The sequence below is a fragment of the Streptopelia decaocto genome (assembly GCF_964273445.1).
Source record: "Streptopelia decaocto genome assembly, chromosome: 1".
In the NCBI taxonomy this organism is placed as follows: Eukaryota; Metazoa; Chordata; class Aves; order Columbiformes; family Columbidae; genus Streptopelia; species Streptopelia decaocto.
In genome coordinates this window covers 85,559,501-85,575,484 of record NC_138663.1, presented here as the reverse complement: position 1 = coordinate 85,575,484, position 15,984 = coordinate 85,559,501, and the positions used below count along the sequence as shown (strand labels likewise).

Sequence of the window (15,984 nt, the reverse complement as noted above, 5' to 3'; positions counted from 1 at the left end):
TGTGGAGTGAGGCTCCCCTCATGGTGTGCCACTGCCGCTCACACAACACAGGTACTCAAAAGGTGAGATGTGGCCATGATGAGCTGGCTGGCCAGCAAGAGTTTGGGAAGAGCTGTCCAAGTCTATCCAGGCTCTCTGCCCCACCACAGCCCCAGGGAACCTGTTCTGGAGCCCTGAGCTTCCTGTGCATCTCCCCACTACTGTGCATCACCCCTTGGTGAAGCTGAGGTATCTCTGGCGCCACAGCCGCACCTCCTCCTCTCCCTCCTTCTCACTCAGCACCCGGTACGTCTTGTTTTTGTGGCAGCTGCGGCGAGAGACCTGCAGGGAGAGCCTGAGTTCATACAGGATTTCGCCCAGGGAAAAAGGACCCCCATGATGGATGGCATCTGAAGTCTGGGATGATGGGGGCACCAGAGGGAGGAGGGGAGAACCAGCTGGGAAGTGGGAGGGAGAGGATGATAGTTGCACTGTGTGCTTCCTAAGATACAGCTAGTCCTCTGTCCTGCTCCCGTGTTTTTTGGCTTTTGTTACCACCTAGGAAGCACCTAGTAGGTGGGGGAGACCCTCCCCTGCAGGGATATACAGGGTTACTCTGACAGGTGGGAGGCTCCCCACAGCTCCTCTGTCTCAACATCAGTGGCTGTCTCCCCTGCCACCTCTTACAGTGTCTGTACAAATCCCACCACCTCAATTACATGCCAACTGCACTTGGGTCACTATTTGTCACCCCCCCACCACCCCCTGCCAGCCACACCCAATTCTGTTCTACTGGAAGCAAAAAGCAGTGGGCCAGTGAGTTCTGCAGGGACTTGGTGCTGGCTGTGGAGGGACCAGATACGGAGGAGAAGACTGTGTAAAGGGCAGTGCTGGCTGCTTCTCACCCTCTGGTTATAGAGACTCAGCTGGAGACATTGGTGGCTCTTGAACGCGCAGTAGCTGGGGTGCTGAATTCCGTCTGAGTCACAGATCTGGGGAGATGGGAATGAAAGCCAGGGAATAAAGAGGAGGGAAGGGATGGGAGCATCCACTGGGCACCGACCTGGCTCGGGGCATCTCTGTCTTGGAAGGTAGTGTACTCTGCCTTCAGCCACAGGGTCACACGAGGGTCCTCACAGCTGTGGGTGGCTATCCGGCTGCACCAGTACTCCAGCCTCAGGCCTCTGAAAACCTCCATGCCATAGTACTCTGAGGTCTCTGGAGAGTTGGTCTGCAATGGGGTGGGATAAAGAAAGCCGTGCTTCTTCCTTCCCTTTCCCACCACCCAGTGCAGGCTCCTCCTCAGAGGCCAGCAGGACACGCAGCACGTTCTGTACCATGTCTGCAGCGTGGTACTGGGCTGAGATCTGAGGGTTGATGTAGGGGATGAAGCCGCCTGCCTTGCAGTGAACACGGTTCAGGATTTTGATGTTCTGACACTGCTCCTTCTTCAGCGAGCAGAAAGCACAGGCAGGGCAGAGGTCGATGTGATGCCGTCCGAGGCTGTCACACACCTAAGGTGGATGCAGTGGGGAGGTCAGGAGGGAAGGAGGAGAGTGAGGAGCTCCCTTATCCCTGGCTTGGGCTTCATCTACCTAGTCACCCCGGTCAGCTTATCGCAGGAGGTGGCACCTGAAAGGACAGTGCTGGCGAGATCTGGCTGCCAGAGCATTGTGGTCAGCACTGCAGGGAGCCCTGCACACAGTGGGGGTCAAAGGTGGACCTCAGCATCTTTACCGAATCTCCAAACCCAAGGATCCTTTCTTCCACTTCCTTCCAGGCCTCGGTGACCACTGACGAGAGACAGTTTCCCTCCAGCATTGCATAGCACAGGATTGTCACTGCCTCGTTCTTCTTCAGGGCTAAAAGGCTGACAGAGAAAGGGATGGAGGAAGTCAAGTCTTGTCTCTTGTCACAAGCTGAAGAGATAGATAGACCTTTAGTTAAAAACTGAAAGGGTGGGAAAAAAACCCTAAAGCATAGCAAAAAACTCTTCCCAAAGAAACCTTGGACTCTTGGCCAAACTGCATGGAGGAATGGGGTATCCGCAGAGTCTGTACATGCCTGTGTAACACAGAGGCTACAGAGGGTGTTTGCATTTGGGTGCACATGGGAGGGACTGGACGAGGAACACAGCTCAAGGAACTTTCCCAGGGGCCCTCAGCAGCTGCTGCTTAGTTTTGTTCATCCAATTGCACAGCAATGAGATGCTTGTTAGAAGTCTGCTCAGTGTTGGTCATGGGGCAGCTCCATTTGAATCTGCAGTATGTAACTAGTAAGCCTCCCTCCTGGTTGAGACAATGTATTTGACAAAAAGGGGAAAAATACAATGTTAATCCAAACTGTTACGGGAAGCTAAAGGTAGAAAATTCGAAGACAGTGGCATAAGGACAGTAAGAATTATTTTGCAACTCTTAGGAACAGTAGAAATCATAGACATGGTACAGGACTGCTATGAGAGAGGAGCGGTGTAAATTATCAGCCATGATGCAAAAGAGGTAAAAATGGTCATTAAATATTTGTCTTTCACATCTGGAAACAAACCCAGTGATAAATAAACAAACTTTGATCTGGCCAAAAGTAAGAAGATGAGGGCAGGAATTGCTCTTAAAATCTATGCATGGGCTAACCTATTTGAGAAGTTTTCCTAAGAGTAGCTGAAACTTCTTGGAGACCTTCAAATTAGCATTAAAAAAAATAAAAAGAGATGCAGAACCTGGATGAAGGTCATGAAAATGAGATTTCCTAAGGCCTGGAAAACTTTCTCCCAAAGCAAGAAGCTAGAAAAGCTTTATTTAGCTGAGTGTCTTACCCATGGGTGGCCACTCAGTCAGTCAGTACTTTTACCAAGGTGGGGATCAGCTGGAAGGCTCTCTTCATCAGCAGATGGAGGACAAATGACTCTTGGTGACTGGAATTTGGGGTGAGAGCCATTCAAACCAGAAATTAGCTGCATGTTCCTGACATGAAGGGTCTCTAGCATGGGAGCAGCTGATGGGTGGTTTCTTTGCAGCTCGGAGACTTCAAAAAGATATCTCAAATTTCTCTTAGGAGAAGGGTTTGTAGCTCAGCCACATAATACTGTTTTTCCTCCAGGGCTCACCAGGCATGGCTCCACATCCCGTGCTGAGCAGGAAAGCCAGGGCAAGTGATCAGAGCAATTGCCAGGCCTAAAGGCTAAAAGAGATCAACCTCCTCATTGTTAAGCTCTTGTGATTACGTGGTGTGTAAAGAAATCGAGTTGTAAGGAATGACTGCTGTTCACAGGTCAATGAACATGCAAGAGGCATGCACTGCATGCACAGGAACATGCAGATGCTTGGCATTTGCACGGGGTTTTGGTGTGTGCTCATGTAAGAGAATGTGAATGAGCATCAGGGCTACTAATAGGAAGAAGTTCTGTGGAACCTCCTTAATAGATCCCTGGGCCCTGCCACAGACCGTGGATGAAGGAGCTCACAACAAGTAATCTGCACTTGCAGCACGTCAAAAACAAGTGATCCTGTACCCAAACAGTTCACACTAACCAGTAGTAAATGAGTGTGTCAGGATATCTGAAGGCACCTCTCTCACTTAGATAGAATCATGGAATCATTATGTTTGGAAGAGACCCCCAATGTCATCGACTCCAATCATTAATCTAATGCTGGCACTAAACCACGTCCCTAAGAGCCTCATCTACATGTCTCTTAAACACTTCCAGGGATGGTGACTCCACCACTTCCCTGGGCAGCCTGTTCCAATGCCTGACAGCCCTTTCTGTGAAGATTTTTTTCCTCATATCCAATTTAAATATCCCCTGGTGTAAGTTGAGGTCATTTCCTCTTGTCTGATCACTCATTACCTGGGAGAAGAGACCAATCCCCTCCATGCTACAACCTCCTTTCAGGTAGTTGTAGAAAGTGACAAGGTCTCCCCTGAGCCTCCTTTTCTCCAGGCTAAACAGCCCCAGTTCCCTCAGCCGCTCCTCATCAGACTTGTGCTCCAGGCCCCTCACCAGCTTCATTGCCCTTCTCTGAATCTCTCCAGCACCTCAATGTCTGTCTTGTAGCAAGGGGCCCAAAACCGAACACAGGATTTGAGCTGCAGCCTCACCAGCGCTGAGTACAGGGGGATGATCACTCTTCTAGTCCTGCTGACCACACTACGGCTGATACAAGCCAGTATGCTGTTGGCTTTTTTGGCCAAGATACCACAAGAGAACCTGGAAAATCTTAATCACAGGAAATATAATGAGTGCTAGATTTTTTAATAGACCTTGCAGTCGAACTTTTTTTTATCACAATGCAGCTGAAGTTGTTCTAGCTTGCATCGAAGCAAGAGAAGATGTTCCTTCAACACACTGTCCTCTGATGTGCTGTGGGCACACTGCAAATATCATTCTGTGGGTACAAGCATGTGAACAAATCTCTGTGGTGCCAACCCACAGCACATCAACCACATCCACTGATTAACTGAGGACAGCTGAAAATGCGGAAATCTACATAGTGCAAGCCTGTGCATCTCTTGCTACAATGCACCACAGCATGACCAACCTGGTTGGAGGTTTGGGGAAGGACGGTCTGAATTCAGAGAGGATAAAAGAATGCAAACCGAGGACAGCAGCGACAGATACCAACACTTCCAGGCAAAGCTGGAAAGAATTAGAATGTGCCAGTGAAAGAGAGAAACAAAGCCCACCCAACCTGCAGAGAGCACTTCCATAACTTGTAAGATCCTTTATGTCCACTCCTCCATCCCATGGCTCCACATGATCCCTTTTTTCTGTTTTGTTTTTATTTTTATTTGTTTCCTCTGTAAACATTCAGACCATTTAGGATACCAAGAGGAACAGGAAATCTGAAATTTAAGCAAAATGTCTGTGCTTATCCCACTTGAAAATCTTGTATAAGGTTGTTCATTCAACCCTCTCAGCATTTTTCTGTGACTGGGACCTGGACATCACTGAGAGAAGAACCAGTGACAGGCCCCAAGGAAGAATGAGTGACAGCTCCCAAGGCACACCTAGCATTTCTCTTCCCTAAAGGATTGTTCTTTCTGTGGGGATTACCTAACACTGAAAATTTCTCTCTTAAGCAGTTGTAGCCCAAGAGAACAAGTGTTCAGTCTGCTTTGCTGGTAAATCTGTGACAGCCTAAGGGAGTCCCTGCAACCACTCAGATGCTTGACTGCTTCAGCACAGTAGGATCTTCGCCTTCAAGATTTGCTAAACTGGCTGGGTCATCTTGATGTGACTCACAAATTTTAATTAATGACCTTGATAGTATTCTCCAAATTTATCTGAAAGGATTTATCCACAATTATGTCATTATTGGCTATTGTTCCACTACTTGCTTATTATTCCGGTGGCACATTGTGATTTGATTGCTTCTTCATCGCACCAGGATGATCAAGCCAGTAAAGTGAGAGGCACATTAACAGTAATTAAAAATGATATGAATAGCTCTGATGTTTTCATAACTGAGGTAGAAAAAAGAAGAAAACTGTCCAGCTTGCTGTACTTTTTTTTTTTTTTTTTTTTTTTTTAAATAGCAAATAAATAACAACCTGAGGCTTAGAAAGCAACTGCTAATAAATGGGTTTAACAGCCTTTGCTTTCTGCAACACATATAGGAGTCCCATAAGTGCAGCCTGAACAACATGCAAATAGAGGATTACAGGCAAAAGAGGCAGTAAAAGGGAACTTTTTCTAAAAAGAGTGCTTCCATAAGTAGCTCATAAGTAGCGATAAAACATCTGCTGAGTGTTGATGACCTACTTGTTCAGAACAGACACAAAGTCAGATGTGGGAGCCTTTCCTGCATGGCAAACTGTAGATTTATAGACCATGTTTGATATCATTAGCTCAAGTAGATCAGAAAGTCCTGCATCCCTGTGTACCACCTACTGACACTTTGCTGTTGACCATATGTGTAGATGCACATGAAGTGTGTGCATAACATAAGCTCACCCACCCAGGAAACTGAGACCTGCCTTTAACCTGAGGTTACCAAGAAATCCTGTTGCTCTGTCACATCCATTTCCTCCCCTATCTCTGTTCTCCATCTCTTCTGTGAGGCTTTCTGACCTCAGAGTTGCAAATGTATGAGTTGGTTTACCACCCTGGGGTGAGTGAGATGCATCTACATCATCCACAAGTGACACCTGGCTCCTGAAAACAGCTTGTAAGTGTCAGGGGAATGGGTCTCACTCCACACCACCAGACCCAGGGATGGGTCCTGGGCTTCTCCCTCACTTGCAGGCACCTGCAATCATAGAATCATTTTGGTTGGAAGAGGCCCTCAAGATCATCGTGTCCAACTGTTAACCTAACACTGGCACTAAACCATGACCCTAAGAACCCCATCTACACATCTCTTAAACACCTTCAGGGAAGGTGACTCCACCACTTCCCTGGGCAGCCTGTTCCAGTGCCTGACAAACCTTTCCATGAAGAAATTTTTCCTAGTATCCCATCTAAACCTCCTCTGACACAACTTGAGGCTATTTCCTTTTTCCAGTTGCTATTTGGAAGAAGAGACCAACACCCTCCATGCTGCAACCTCCTTTCAGGTAGTTGTAGACAGTGATAGGGTCTCCCCTCAGCCTCCTTTTCTCCAGGCTAATCAGCCCCAGTTCCCTCAGCTGCTCCTCATCAGACTTGTGCTCCAGACCACTCATCAGCTTTGTTGCCCTTCTCTGAACTCTCTCCAGCACCTCAATGTCTTCCTGTAGCGAGGGGCCCAAAACCGAACACAGGGTTAGAAGCGCAGCCTCACCAGTGCCAAGTACAGAGGGAATCCACAATGCGTGGCCCTAGGTGCACCCAGGGTCTGTCCCTGGTTCCTTTCCTGGTGATATCCAGTGCCCCAGCATTGCTCTTTGGTGCATCCAGCCCCTCTCCCACTGCTGCACTGGGGCTCTGTGTTCCATCACAGAGGCATCACAGGCAAATGGTGCAGAAGAATCTATGGGCCAAGATCAGTAATTGCTCAAAGGCAAAAGGAGAAAACTTCAGATAGAAGCCCATCTTGCTTTAGAATCTCAAGATATGGAGTGACACACATAGACCCTGCTTCAGCGGTATCTCTGAAGCGTGCTGGTTAATGACATCACCTCTTCCTCAACATAATGACAAGGATTTGGGCCATTAACTTTCAGCTGCTGAACCTCCCCAGTAGTGGCTGGCTGTGTGAGGTGGGGTGAATACCTGAGGCAAGCAGAAAAGAAAATAAGGAGCAAACAGCCCCTTTCAGCACTTCATAACTTCTGATTTAGGGGGGTTGCTGCAGGAAACTAAAACCACTAAGGAAAAAGTCATTCTTAACAGCTTCAGAAAGAAAAAGAGATCTTGGCCTGCATGTCAAGAAGGCAGGCAGGCTGGCTTAGGTACCTGACAGACCCAGTCCAGCTGGTAACCCAGTGCAGGAGCTATTGGGAGAATGGGAACTTAACAGCTAAGGGCTTGGGGGGCACAAATGGTGGGAAAAACTGTATTTGGAAAAACATCTCTCCTGCTGACCCTTGGAATATTGCAGCCTTTTATCTCTGCTCACCCTAGGACACTGAGAGACCTCTGCTTTGAGAGTCCCAGAAGCCTAGGAGCATTCTTCTAGCCTAGCAGCAAGAAGACAATCTGCCTTGTCATGACTTCCCTTTCACAGCTAGCCATGCACAGTAGCAATATGGAGGCACTAAAATGTGCCGTGGCCTCTCTAAATGTCCAAAACATACTTTAGCATCATCTGGAAGTGACAGCTAGTTCATGAAAGCAGCTGAGAAATGTCAAGGTCCCATCCCTCCTCACCAGACCCAGGGTAAAAAAAAGTAATTGCGAGTGGGTGATGGTAGTTCAAAATGAGAGGTTTTTTTTCTGGGGATGGTATTTTTTAGTGAAGGGTCTGGTCTTAAAATTAAAGCCTCTGGGCATGAAGTACATGAGCATCACATGGCTGCTTGGAGGAGTAAAGCAAGAGGAGGAAGGTGTAGCTGCCAGGAAGCATTGGCTTGGCCTTGCTGGGGAAGTTGGGCTCATGTGAACCAGGAGTGTCTGCACACAAATACCAACAGGATGAGGTCTGTATCCGGGACAGCCGTGATGCTGACAGGGGCGTAGGGGTCATAGCAGGCAGACAACACAACAGTGGGAAGCCCTGGGAAAAAGGGAAATGCAATTCTTGTATGCAAACAGAAGAGCAGCTAAGGAAAGGGAGGTTGAACTTCTACATACCCAGCTGCAGAAACCCAGCACTGAAGGGTCCATGCAGAGCTGGAGCATGTGGATGGTTTAAAAGGACACTGAAAATTGCCACAGAAAATGAGAGCTGCATAGGTGTTATAATGTAAGAGCTACAGAGCTCTTTTTAGCTTATTGCAAGACCGAATCATGGTATATAGGTAACTTTGAGGAGAAGGAATACAGGGAAATAAGTAGCTCTTTAATCTTGGGGCAGAAAGCACAATAAAGACTTGAAAACTGAAAATAAGTAAGTGCAATAAGAGACATTCTCTCTCCCCTTCTCCCAAATGATTCACTCACTGCTAGCAGAAGGACCACAAAAGCCTTCTGCAAATTTTTCATCTTGTTATACTGCTACCTTTGCCCTGTCTCTCTCTAAAGGTCACAGTTAGCTTCATTGGGTAGTATGAAAGCCTGAAGAGCTACCAGAGCAGCTGCCAGAAACAGGGGTGAGTGAGAAGGGATGGATGGACTTAAGACCCTAGGGAAGACAGGCAACCCTGGGTTCGGTGCCCCTCACAACCTTCTCACCTTGTGTTCAACCAGGTACCGAATGGCACCTGTGTGCACTGACCAACCCCACCCAGCACTGTTCCTCTCGCTGGCATGCCTCCAAGCATTTTGCCCCTTTTTTAGGTCACACTTTGAAGTCCCTTTGAGAGGAGTCAGGATGTGGCAAGCAGCAAAGCTGACAGGTGCACTCTATCTCGCCTTTTTATCCTCACTCGTGTTTAAGCTTTGCTTAGCATGATTGATGGGGCTCCACTGCCAGGTTACACACACACAGTCAGCATTAGTGTCTTTGAGAAACTCTGCAGCAGAATAGCGGGCGTCATCTGCAATCACAGCAGTCTCTCAATAATCCCAATATAACTAAATCAGAGCAAGGCTCATTTTCAGAGGCAAGGAAAACGAACATATCCTCAGTGAAACATCATTTTGCCTTAAAGTACATACACCAGGGAAAAATTGCCAGGCAGTAAAAACCTCCAATAAATATTAGGAAGGAGGATGACATAAGTTACAGACTTGCAAGGGAACAGCTATAGTTTTAACAACATGATGCAATCCATTTTTCCATGCAGAAGTGGGATCTCTGGCTCAACTGTAGTAGTATGCAATGCTTTTAATAGAAACCACAGATGTGCAATCATGCACAAAACCTGTGTGCTTACAGAAACATCACTAGCCAGCAACAGAGTGAAACCAAAATGACTTCTCCATGAAAACCACATCTAGACAACATTTTTTCTTTCCTCTTGGCAAGCAAAATAACCTTTGCATCTCAGTCAAAGCAAGTGGTCTTCAGCCACAAAGTACTAAAGGATCCAAAAGTAAATTTGAGAGCAGGCACATTATCCTTTTGCAGGTCTTTTCTGTTTTGTCTCACCAGCCCAAGCTGCTTGAGGACAAGGTGAATGGATCCTGACAGATCAGCTGAGAAGAGCTCAAGATGCTCAACAAGCTCCTGAAGCATCACTAGGCCAGAGGAACTAAGAAGGGTACATCAAAGGATTGCAACAAGCTGGACTGTTGCAGAACCCTGTGCTGAACTGGAATGCATCTGCTTCCAAAGCTAGAACAAGGAAACAGAAACCCTGTGGGAAAAGCAATGCACAGATCCAGGGCACAGAGAGGTGCATGTGCTCTAGGAGCTGCAGTGGTCCTGCACAGCCAGGAGCCAAGGTCTGTGCTCCTGGCTCTGTTTCCCAGCCCAGGGCTGCTTTTGCTCTACCTGGATGAGGACAGAGCACTCCTCAGGGTGCTCCTCATGTCAGACTGTTTTGAGAAACACCTGCTTCACATTGCGTGCAGAGAGGTGAGGAGCACAGTGAGACATGTTTACTTCAGCCTCTGAAGGACCTGTGTTCACAAGGAAACTATTTCTGCAGGACATCCAAACCCCTGGGAGATGTGAGCTGGGAGGAGGAGGAGTGCAGAGGAGATTGCACGCTGCAGATGGCCACAGTGTGGGGATACATGTGCATGGGATAAAGCCCTGCCTGTGGCTAAGGCCCAGCCTAAATGCACTTTGGTCAGGACCCACGGACAGGAACAGGGTCTGTTATGATAGGACAAAGGGTAATGGTCTTAAACTAAAGGAGAGGAGATTCAGGCTAGACACAAAGAAGATTTTTTTTTTTACAATAAGAGTGGTGAAACACTGGCACAAGTTCCCCAGAAAGGTGGTAGATGCCCCATCCCTGGAGACATTCCAGGCCAGGCTGGATGGGGCAACCTGATCTAGTTGAAGATGTCCCTGCCCATTGCAGGGGGTTGGAGCTTTGAAGGTCCCTTCCAACCCAAACTATTCTATGATTGTGCGATTCTAAGACAGTTGTGGGTCATCACAGCCCTTGGGCTGCCACCGGGAACCACAGACAAAACAGAGGTACTTGGTTTGCGCACCTACAGCAGTGGTTCTATGATTTGGTGATTGTCAAGTGCTGGGCCACCCTCTCCCTGCTCACGCTGTGCTGGAGCAGCGAGTGTGTGAGGGACTCCCCAGGTACATATCTGCTCTGTTTGGGACAGCTTGCTCCAGAAAGCCTGCCTGCGCTCGCTAGGTGCTCAGAGCAGGGACATGAATGCTGTGGGGCTATCAGCCATTTTGCTTGTGGTACCCCAACAGGTGGGAAGATGGGTCTTCCCCTCACCTGCCATGGGGGGCTGTTTTCTGCACCCCTTCTTTGGTGTAGCCTGATGTGCTCCCTGGATCTGGCTTGATGGCGGAGTCCGGAGAAGAGCCTTCGGTGCCCAGGGACGTTTCCAAGGAGAGAGCCAGGTGGATCAGCTGCCAGGCGCTGTTCTGCAGGTGTTGCTCCCAGGCTTGCTGTGTCAGGGGAGGGGATCCCAGCCTGGGAGGCACAGGGGCAGGGGCAGGCTGGACTGGCAGGGCTGGTGGAGGCATAGGCAGCCTCTTGTCCCGCAGGGGTCTTGGCATCCCTGGCATGGCCATGCGGGGCTTCCTCGACACTGGGTTCTGTCTTGACAGTGCATAGGAGTACTTGAGGAGAGTGTCCACGTTGGCGTTCAGCAGGGCATCAGCGGACAAGAGAGAAGCCTGCCCCAGAGCTGGGGAGAGAGTGGGATGAGGGTCTGAGAGCACCTTTCTGTGGCCAGCCAGAAAGCTGCGTGGGGGGAAGAGTAGCTACAGGAGATCAGCAGGAGACCAGGGGCACCCAGTGCATCTCGGTGCAGCTGTACCTTCTTCCGTAGGGGAGCTTTCACCCATTGACCAGGACCCCACTGTGTGGAGTTGCTCCGTTGAGAGGAGAGGGTTTTTTGGAAGAGTCAAACTCGGACATGGGATTCGCTGAGTGGAAGGAAGAGGGAGAAATACAAGTCCTGCTGTGTTATCTTCCCTTCCTCCTCACCCCTTCCATCTCCCAAGAGGTACTCCCCCACGCCCCATCCCAAATCCCACTTCCCACCTTGATATAGAACTGGTGTTTAAAGCAGCGGTACTGGGTGAAGTGGCAGAAGGTCTGAAACCACGGCGCCTCTGGGAAGTCAGAGCAGACCGGCCCTGGAGAGGGGTGAAAGAGAGATGCAGGATGAGGGCAGGCTGCAGGTTTTGGCATCTACACCCTTGGCCTGGGAGTAACAAGAGATGGGGACCTCTTGGATGCCTATTTTCAGAGTGGCTCATGGTTGAAGGGAAAGTCAAAACTGTTTGCCCCTGAGTGGAGATCACAGCCTTGTGCTGTTATAGCTCCTGATCCCAGGACCACCTAGGGTTTCATCTTCCAGACCACCTAAGGTTTCAGTTTGTTCTACTGTTCTTCACGTGGTTATCTTCCCTTTTACAGAGACCCAAACTTCCTGTTTCTGGGATCTGATGAGGACCCTGTTATTAGTCCTTGAAGTGTTAGGAAAAAAAAGAGGCAAGTAGTGATGTGATGAGTTAAAAAGATGATCAGACCAGGCCTGGGAACACCAGAGGATACAGCCTCTTGAGGGCAAAATAGTTTGAGAGCGAGGCCAGCCCCTCCTTCCATGATCTGTAAACTCTCCTCTTCCACTTGTGTTTGCCCAACAGTTCCCTGTTTAACCAGGCAGGTATTCTGGCTCCCTTCCTTGACTTCCTACGTGTCAGGATGCTCTGATCTTGAGCTGGGAGTTGCAGCGTTTTGCTCCACCGCACAGCCACTGCTTGCAAAGGAGCATTGCTGCTGTTGAGCAGGGGAGGAAGTGCAACCATTTGCTAACGGCAGCGTTCACCTGACTCTCGTGGGCCAGGATTGCATCCCCAGCAGCACATACCGAGCTAGACTTGAAGTATTACAGCTTGAAGGGTCCTGTCACAAACCATTCCTGTAATGACACAGAAACTTTCCATTTTGGGGTGGACAGAGTAGAAAAAGTACAATTTAATTCCAGCATCTGGGAAGTGAAGACCCAGATAAAGTTTCCCATTGGCTGTCTTTGCTGGTCTCTTGTTTTTCAGTCTGGCTCAGCTCCCCCACAGCCTGTTGAACACTGATGGCATTGGCCTAACAAGCAGCTTCCCTCCTTTAGCACTGATCCCCATCTTCTCTTTTCTCTCAGCTTGTCTCCCATATGGAGATATTCAGCTTGGGGCCGTGACACCTCCCTGGGGAGCCTGTTCCAGTGCTCCAACACCCTCTGGGTGAAGAACCTTTTCCTAATGTCCAACCTAAACCTCCCCTGGCACATCTTCCTACTATTCCCTCATGTTCTGTCACTGGTCACCAGAGAGAAGAGATCAGTGCTTGCCCCTTCTCCTCCCCTTGTGAGGAAGCTGTAGCCCCACGAGGTCTCCCCTCAGTCTCCTCTTCTCCAGGCTGAACAAAACCAGTGACTTTAGCCTCTCCTCATACAGTTTCACCTCCAAACCCCTCACCAACTTTGTAGCCCTCTTCTGGATGCTCTCCAGTAGCTTTATATCTTTTTTACAGTGTGGCACCCAGAACTGCACACAGTGCTCCAGGTGAGGCCGCACCAGTGCAGAGCAGAGCGGGACAATCACCTCCCTGGTCCAGCTGGCAATGCTGTGCTTGATGCACCCAGGACATGGTTGGCCCTCTTGGCAGCCAGGACACACAGCTGGCTCATGTTCAACTTGCCATTGACCATAACCTGCAGATCTTTCTCCATGGAGCTGCTTTCCAGCATCTCGTTCCCCAGTCTGTATGTACAGCCAGGGCTGCCGTGTCCCAGGTGCAAAATCCAGCACTTGCCCTTGTTGAACTTCATGCAGTTGGTGATTGCCCATTTCTCCAATTTGCTCAGATCACTCTGCAGGGCCTCTCTGCATCTGAGTGTCAACAGCTCCTCCCAGTTTAGTGTCATTGGCTAACTTAGTATTCCCTCAAGTCCTGTGTTCAAGTAATTTATAAATACATTGAAGAGTGCTGGCCCTAAGACGGATCCCTGAGGAACCCCACTAGTGACTGGTCACCACCCCGACATAACCCCACTTACTAGAACCCGCTGAGCCCAGCCCATCAGCCAATTGCTCACCCACTGCATTATGTGTTTACCCAGCTGTATGCTGGACATCTTGTCCAGGAGGATGCTGTGAGAGACAGTATCAAAGGTTTTAATGAAATCCAAAAAGATCACATCGGCAGGCTTCCCTTGCTCAGCTAGGTGGGTAACTTTGTTGTAGAAAGGAATCAAGTTGGCCAAGCAGGACTTTGCCCTCCTGAACCCGTGCTGGCTGGGACCAATGACTGCATTGTCATTTAGGTGTTTTTCAATAACTTCCAGAATAATCTTCTCCACAATTTTGTGAGGCTGACAGGTCTGTAGTTTCTGGGGAGGGAGAAGCCCAGGACCTGTTCCTGGGCCTGGTGATGTGGGGTGGGACCTGTCCCCCGACACAGCTGCAGAAACAAGCAAGAAATAGTTGCCCTCAAGCTGCAGTCCAAATAAGCACAGTTGGCTGATCATTCAGTTCATTGACGTTCATAGCTAAATATAAAGACATATTTTTTATGAGAAAATTGTTCCTATTTTTTTTTTCTCTGAAGAAAAATACAACAGAAGTAGTCCCAAGTTTTTCAGCTGCACACATATAATTATGCCACTTAAATTCTCTGATGCAGGGGTGCAGGGAAAGTATGACTGCAGAGATTTAACGGGTGCTGTTGCTATGGTGCTTTCTGAACTGGGATGTTTCTTGGCTCCTGAAATGTTAAACACTTAAGAAAGCAGCTTATCAGCTCAAGCTTTCTTAAAGGCCCATGAGAGCCCATGAGCCAAGCTTCTCTGTTAAACCTCAGATCAAGCTGGAAGAAGCTGGTCAGGTTGTAAGATGAACTGCTGGGAAGAGATAATGAGCTTCAGTGAGCTTCAGAAAACTGTGGCCAGTTTTTTTTCCCTGCCACTCCACCAACAGAGATGTGGAGAGACTGAAGAGCTCAGCAAAGGGCCACCAAAGTGCCCGTGGCTTTCAGAACCTGACCTGTGAAGAGAGGCTGGGACAGCTGTGCTTGTTCAGCTGGGCGAAAAGGAGATGGGGAGGTGAGTTAGTGGCAGCCCACAAGAACCTGAAGAAAAGCTACAGGATGACAAAGTCAAACTCTTCTTGGTGGTGCCAGACAACACAAAAAGGTAAAAACTGCGAACTCCTGCTTGGGAGATTAAGAATGGCCATTAGAAAAAGCTGTTTCCAGGAAAGCAGTGCAGCGCTGGAATGGACGCCCAGAAAGGCCACAAAACCAAACTCCCTTGAACAAAGCCAGGGTGCCCTAGTGCTGGGAGTGTCCTGCTCCCAGCTGGGCTTTGGGCTAGAGACCTCAAGATGACCCATCCCACCACCCCTCCCACAATTTTGTGGCACTTCGGGGGAGAGAAGCATCTGGTGCTGCTCCAGCTGGGGCGAAGCCCATGGGGGTGAGGTGGGGCACCTACCTCTGGGGACAAGGCCATGGTTCTCCCACTGGTCCAGCCGCAGGATGGCAGGGCTGCGGCAGCCACGTGCCTGGCGCAGCCGGCAGAACGAGACCGCCTTCCAGGGAGGCCACAGCATGGCAAAGAAGCGCTGGTACTCGCTGTCTGACAGGGGGCTGCCTGGCGCAGGAGGCTGCGTCGGAGCCACAGAGGACGCCAGCAAGGTCAGCAGCCCTGGGGGGGGAGGCAGGATGCGCTTAGCCCTCCCTAATGGGGACAAGCGGTGGGGGGAAACAAAAGAGCGGCTGGAAGGGGGGCATGCTCCTGTCTGCTGGTGCTGAACGGGGTTGCTGGGATGGGCTGGCCTGAGGTCTGCCTCCATCACCCCTGCTTGCAGGGCCCTAGGGGACCAAGTAGTCTGGGGAAAAAGGGGAAAAAAGAATGAAAAAGGAGAAAAAAAAAAAAAAAGAGAAAAAGAGAAAAAAGAGAAAAGGAGAAAAAAGAAAAAAGAAAAAAGAAAAAAGAAAAAAGAAAAAAGAAAAAAAGAAAAAAGAAAAAAGAAAAAAGGAAAAAGGAAAAAGGAAAAAAGAAAAAAGGAAAAAAGAAAAAAGAAAAGGGAAAAAAGAAAAAATGAAAAAAGAAGAAAAAAGAAAAAAGGAAAAAGAAAAAAGAAGAAAAAAAGGAGAAAAAAAGAAAAGGAGAAAATAAAGAATGAATAAATATAAAAAAGACACAAAATAAAATAAAAAAGAATTAAAAAAATGAAGAAAAAAGAAAAAATAAAATAAAAAAATAATTTTAAAAAAGAATTGGATTATTTGTGAGCTTGGTTTGGGTTGGAGGAGGTGTTCTGATTTGTTTATTTTTATTTTTTTCCCCACAAAAGCCCCAGGCTCACTTGCCTGGGCCTCTGGCGTCCCCCCCAT

At 48.6% G+C, this 15,984-nt stretch overlaps 1 protein-coding gene across 1 annotated transcript; it reads right to left on the bottom strand.

Moving 5' to 3' along the window:
* Positions 1-207: 207 nt before the first annotated feature.
* Positions 208-15,984, bottom strand: ACRBP (acrosin binding protein; the record flags this gene model as incomplete). Its single annotated transcript, XM_082076102.1, has 9 exons — positions 208-321; positions 885-971; positions 1,043-1,210; positions 1,317-1,493; positions 1,717-1,849; positions 10,855-11,272; positions 11,625-11,726; positions 15,080-15,292; positions 15,957-15,984. The coding sequence occupies 9 exons, from the start codon at positions 15,982-15,984 to the stop codon at positions 208-210; spliced, it is 1,440 nt and encodes a 479-aa protein (XP_081932228.1).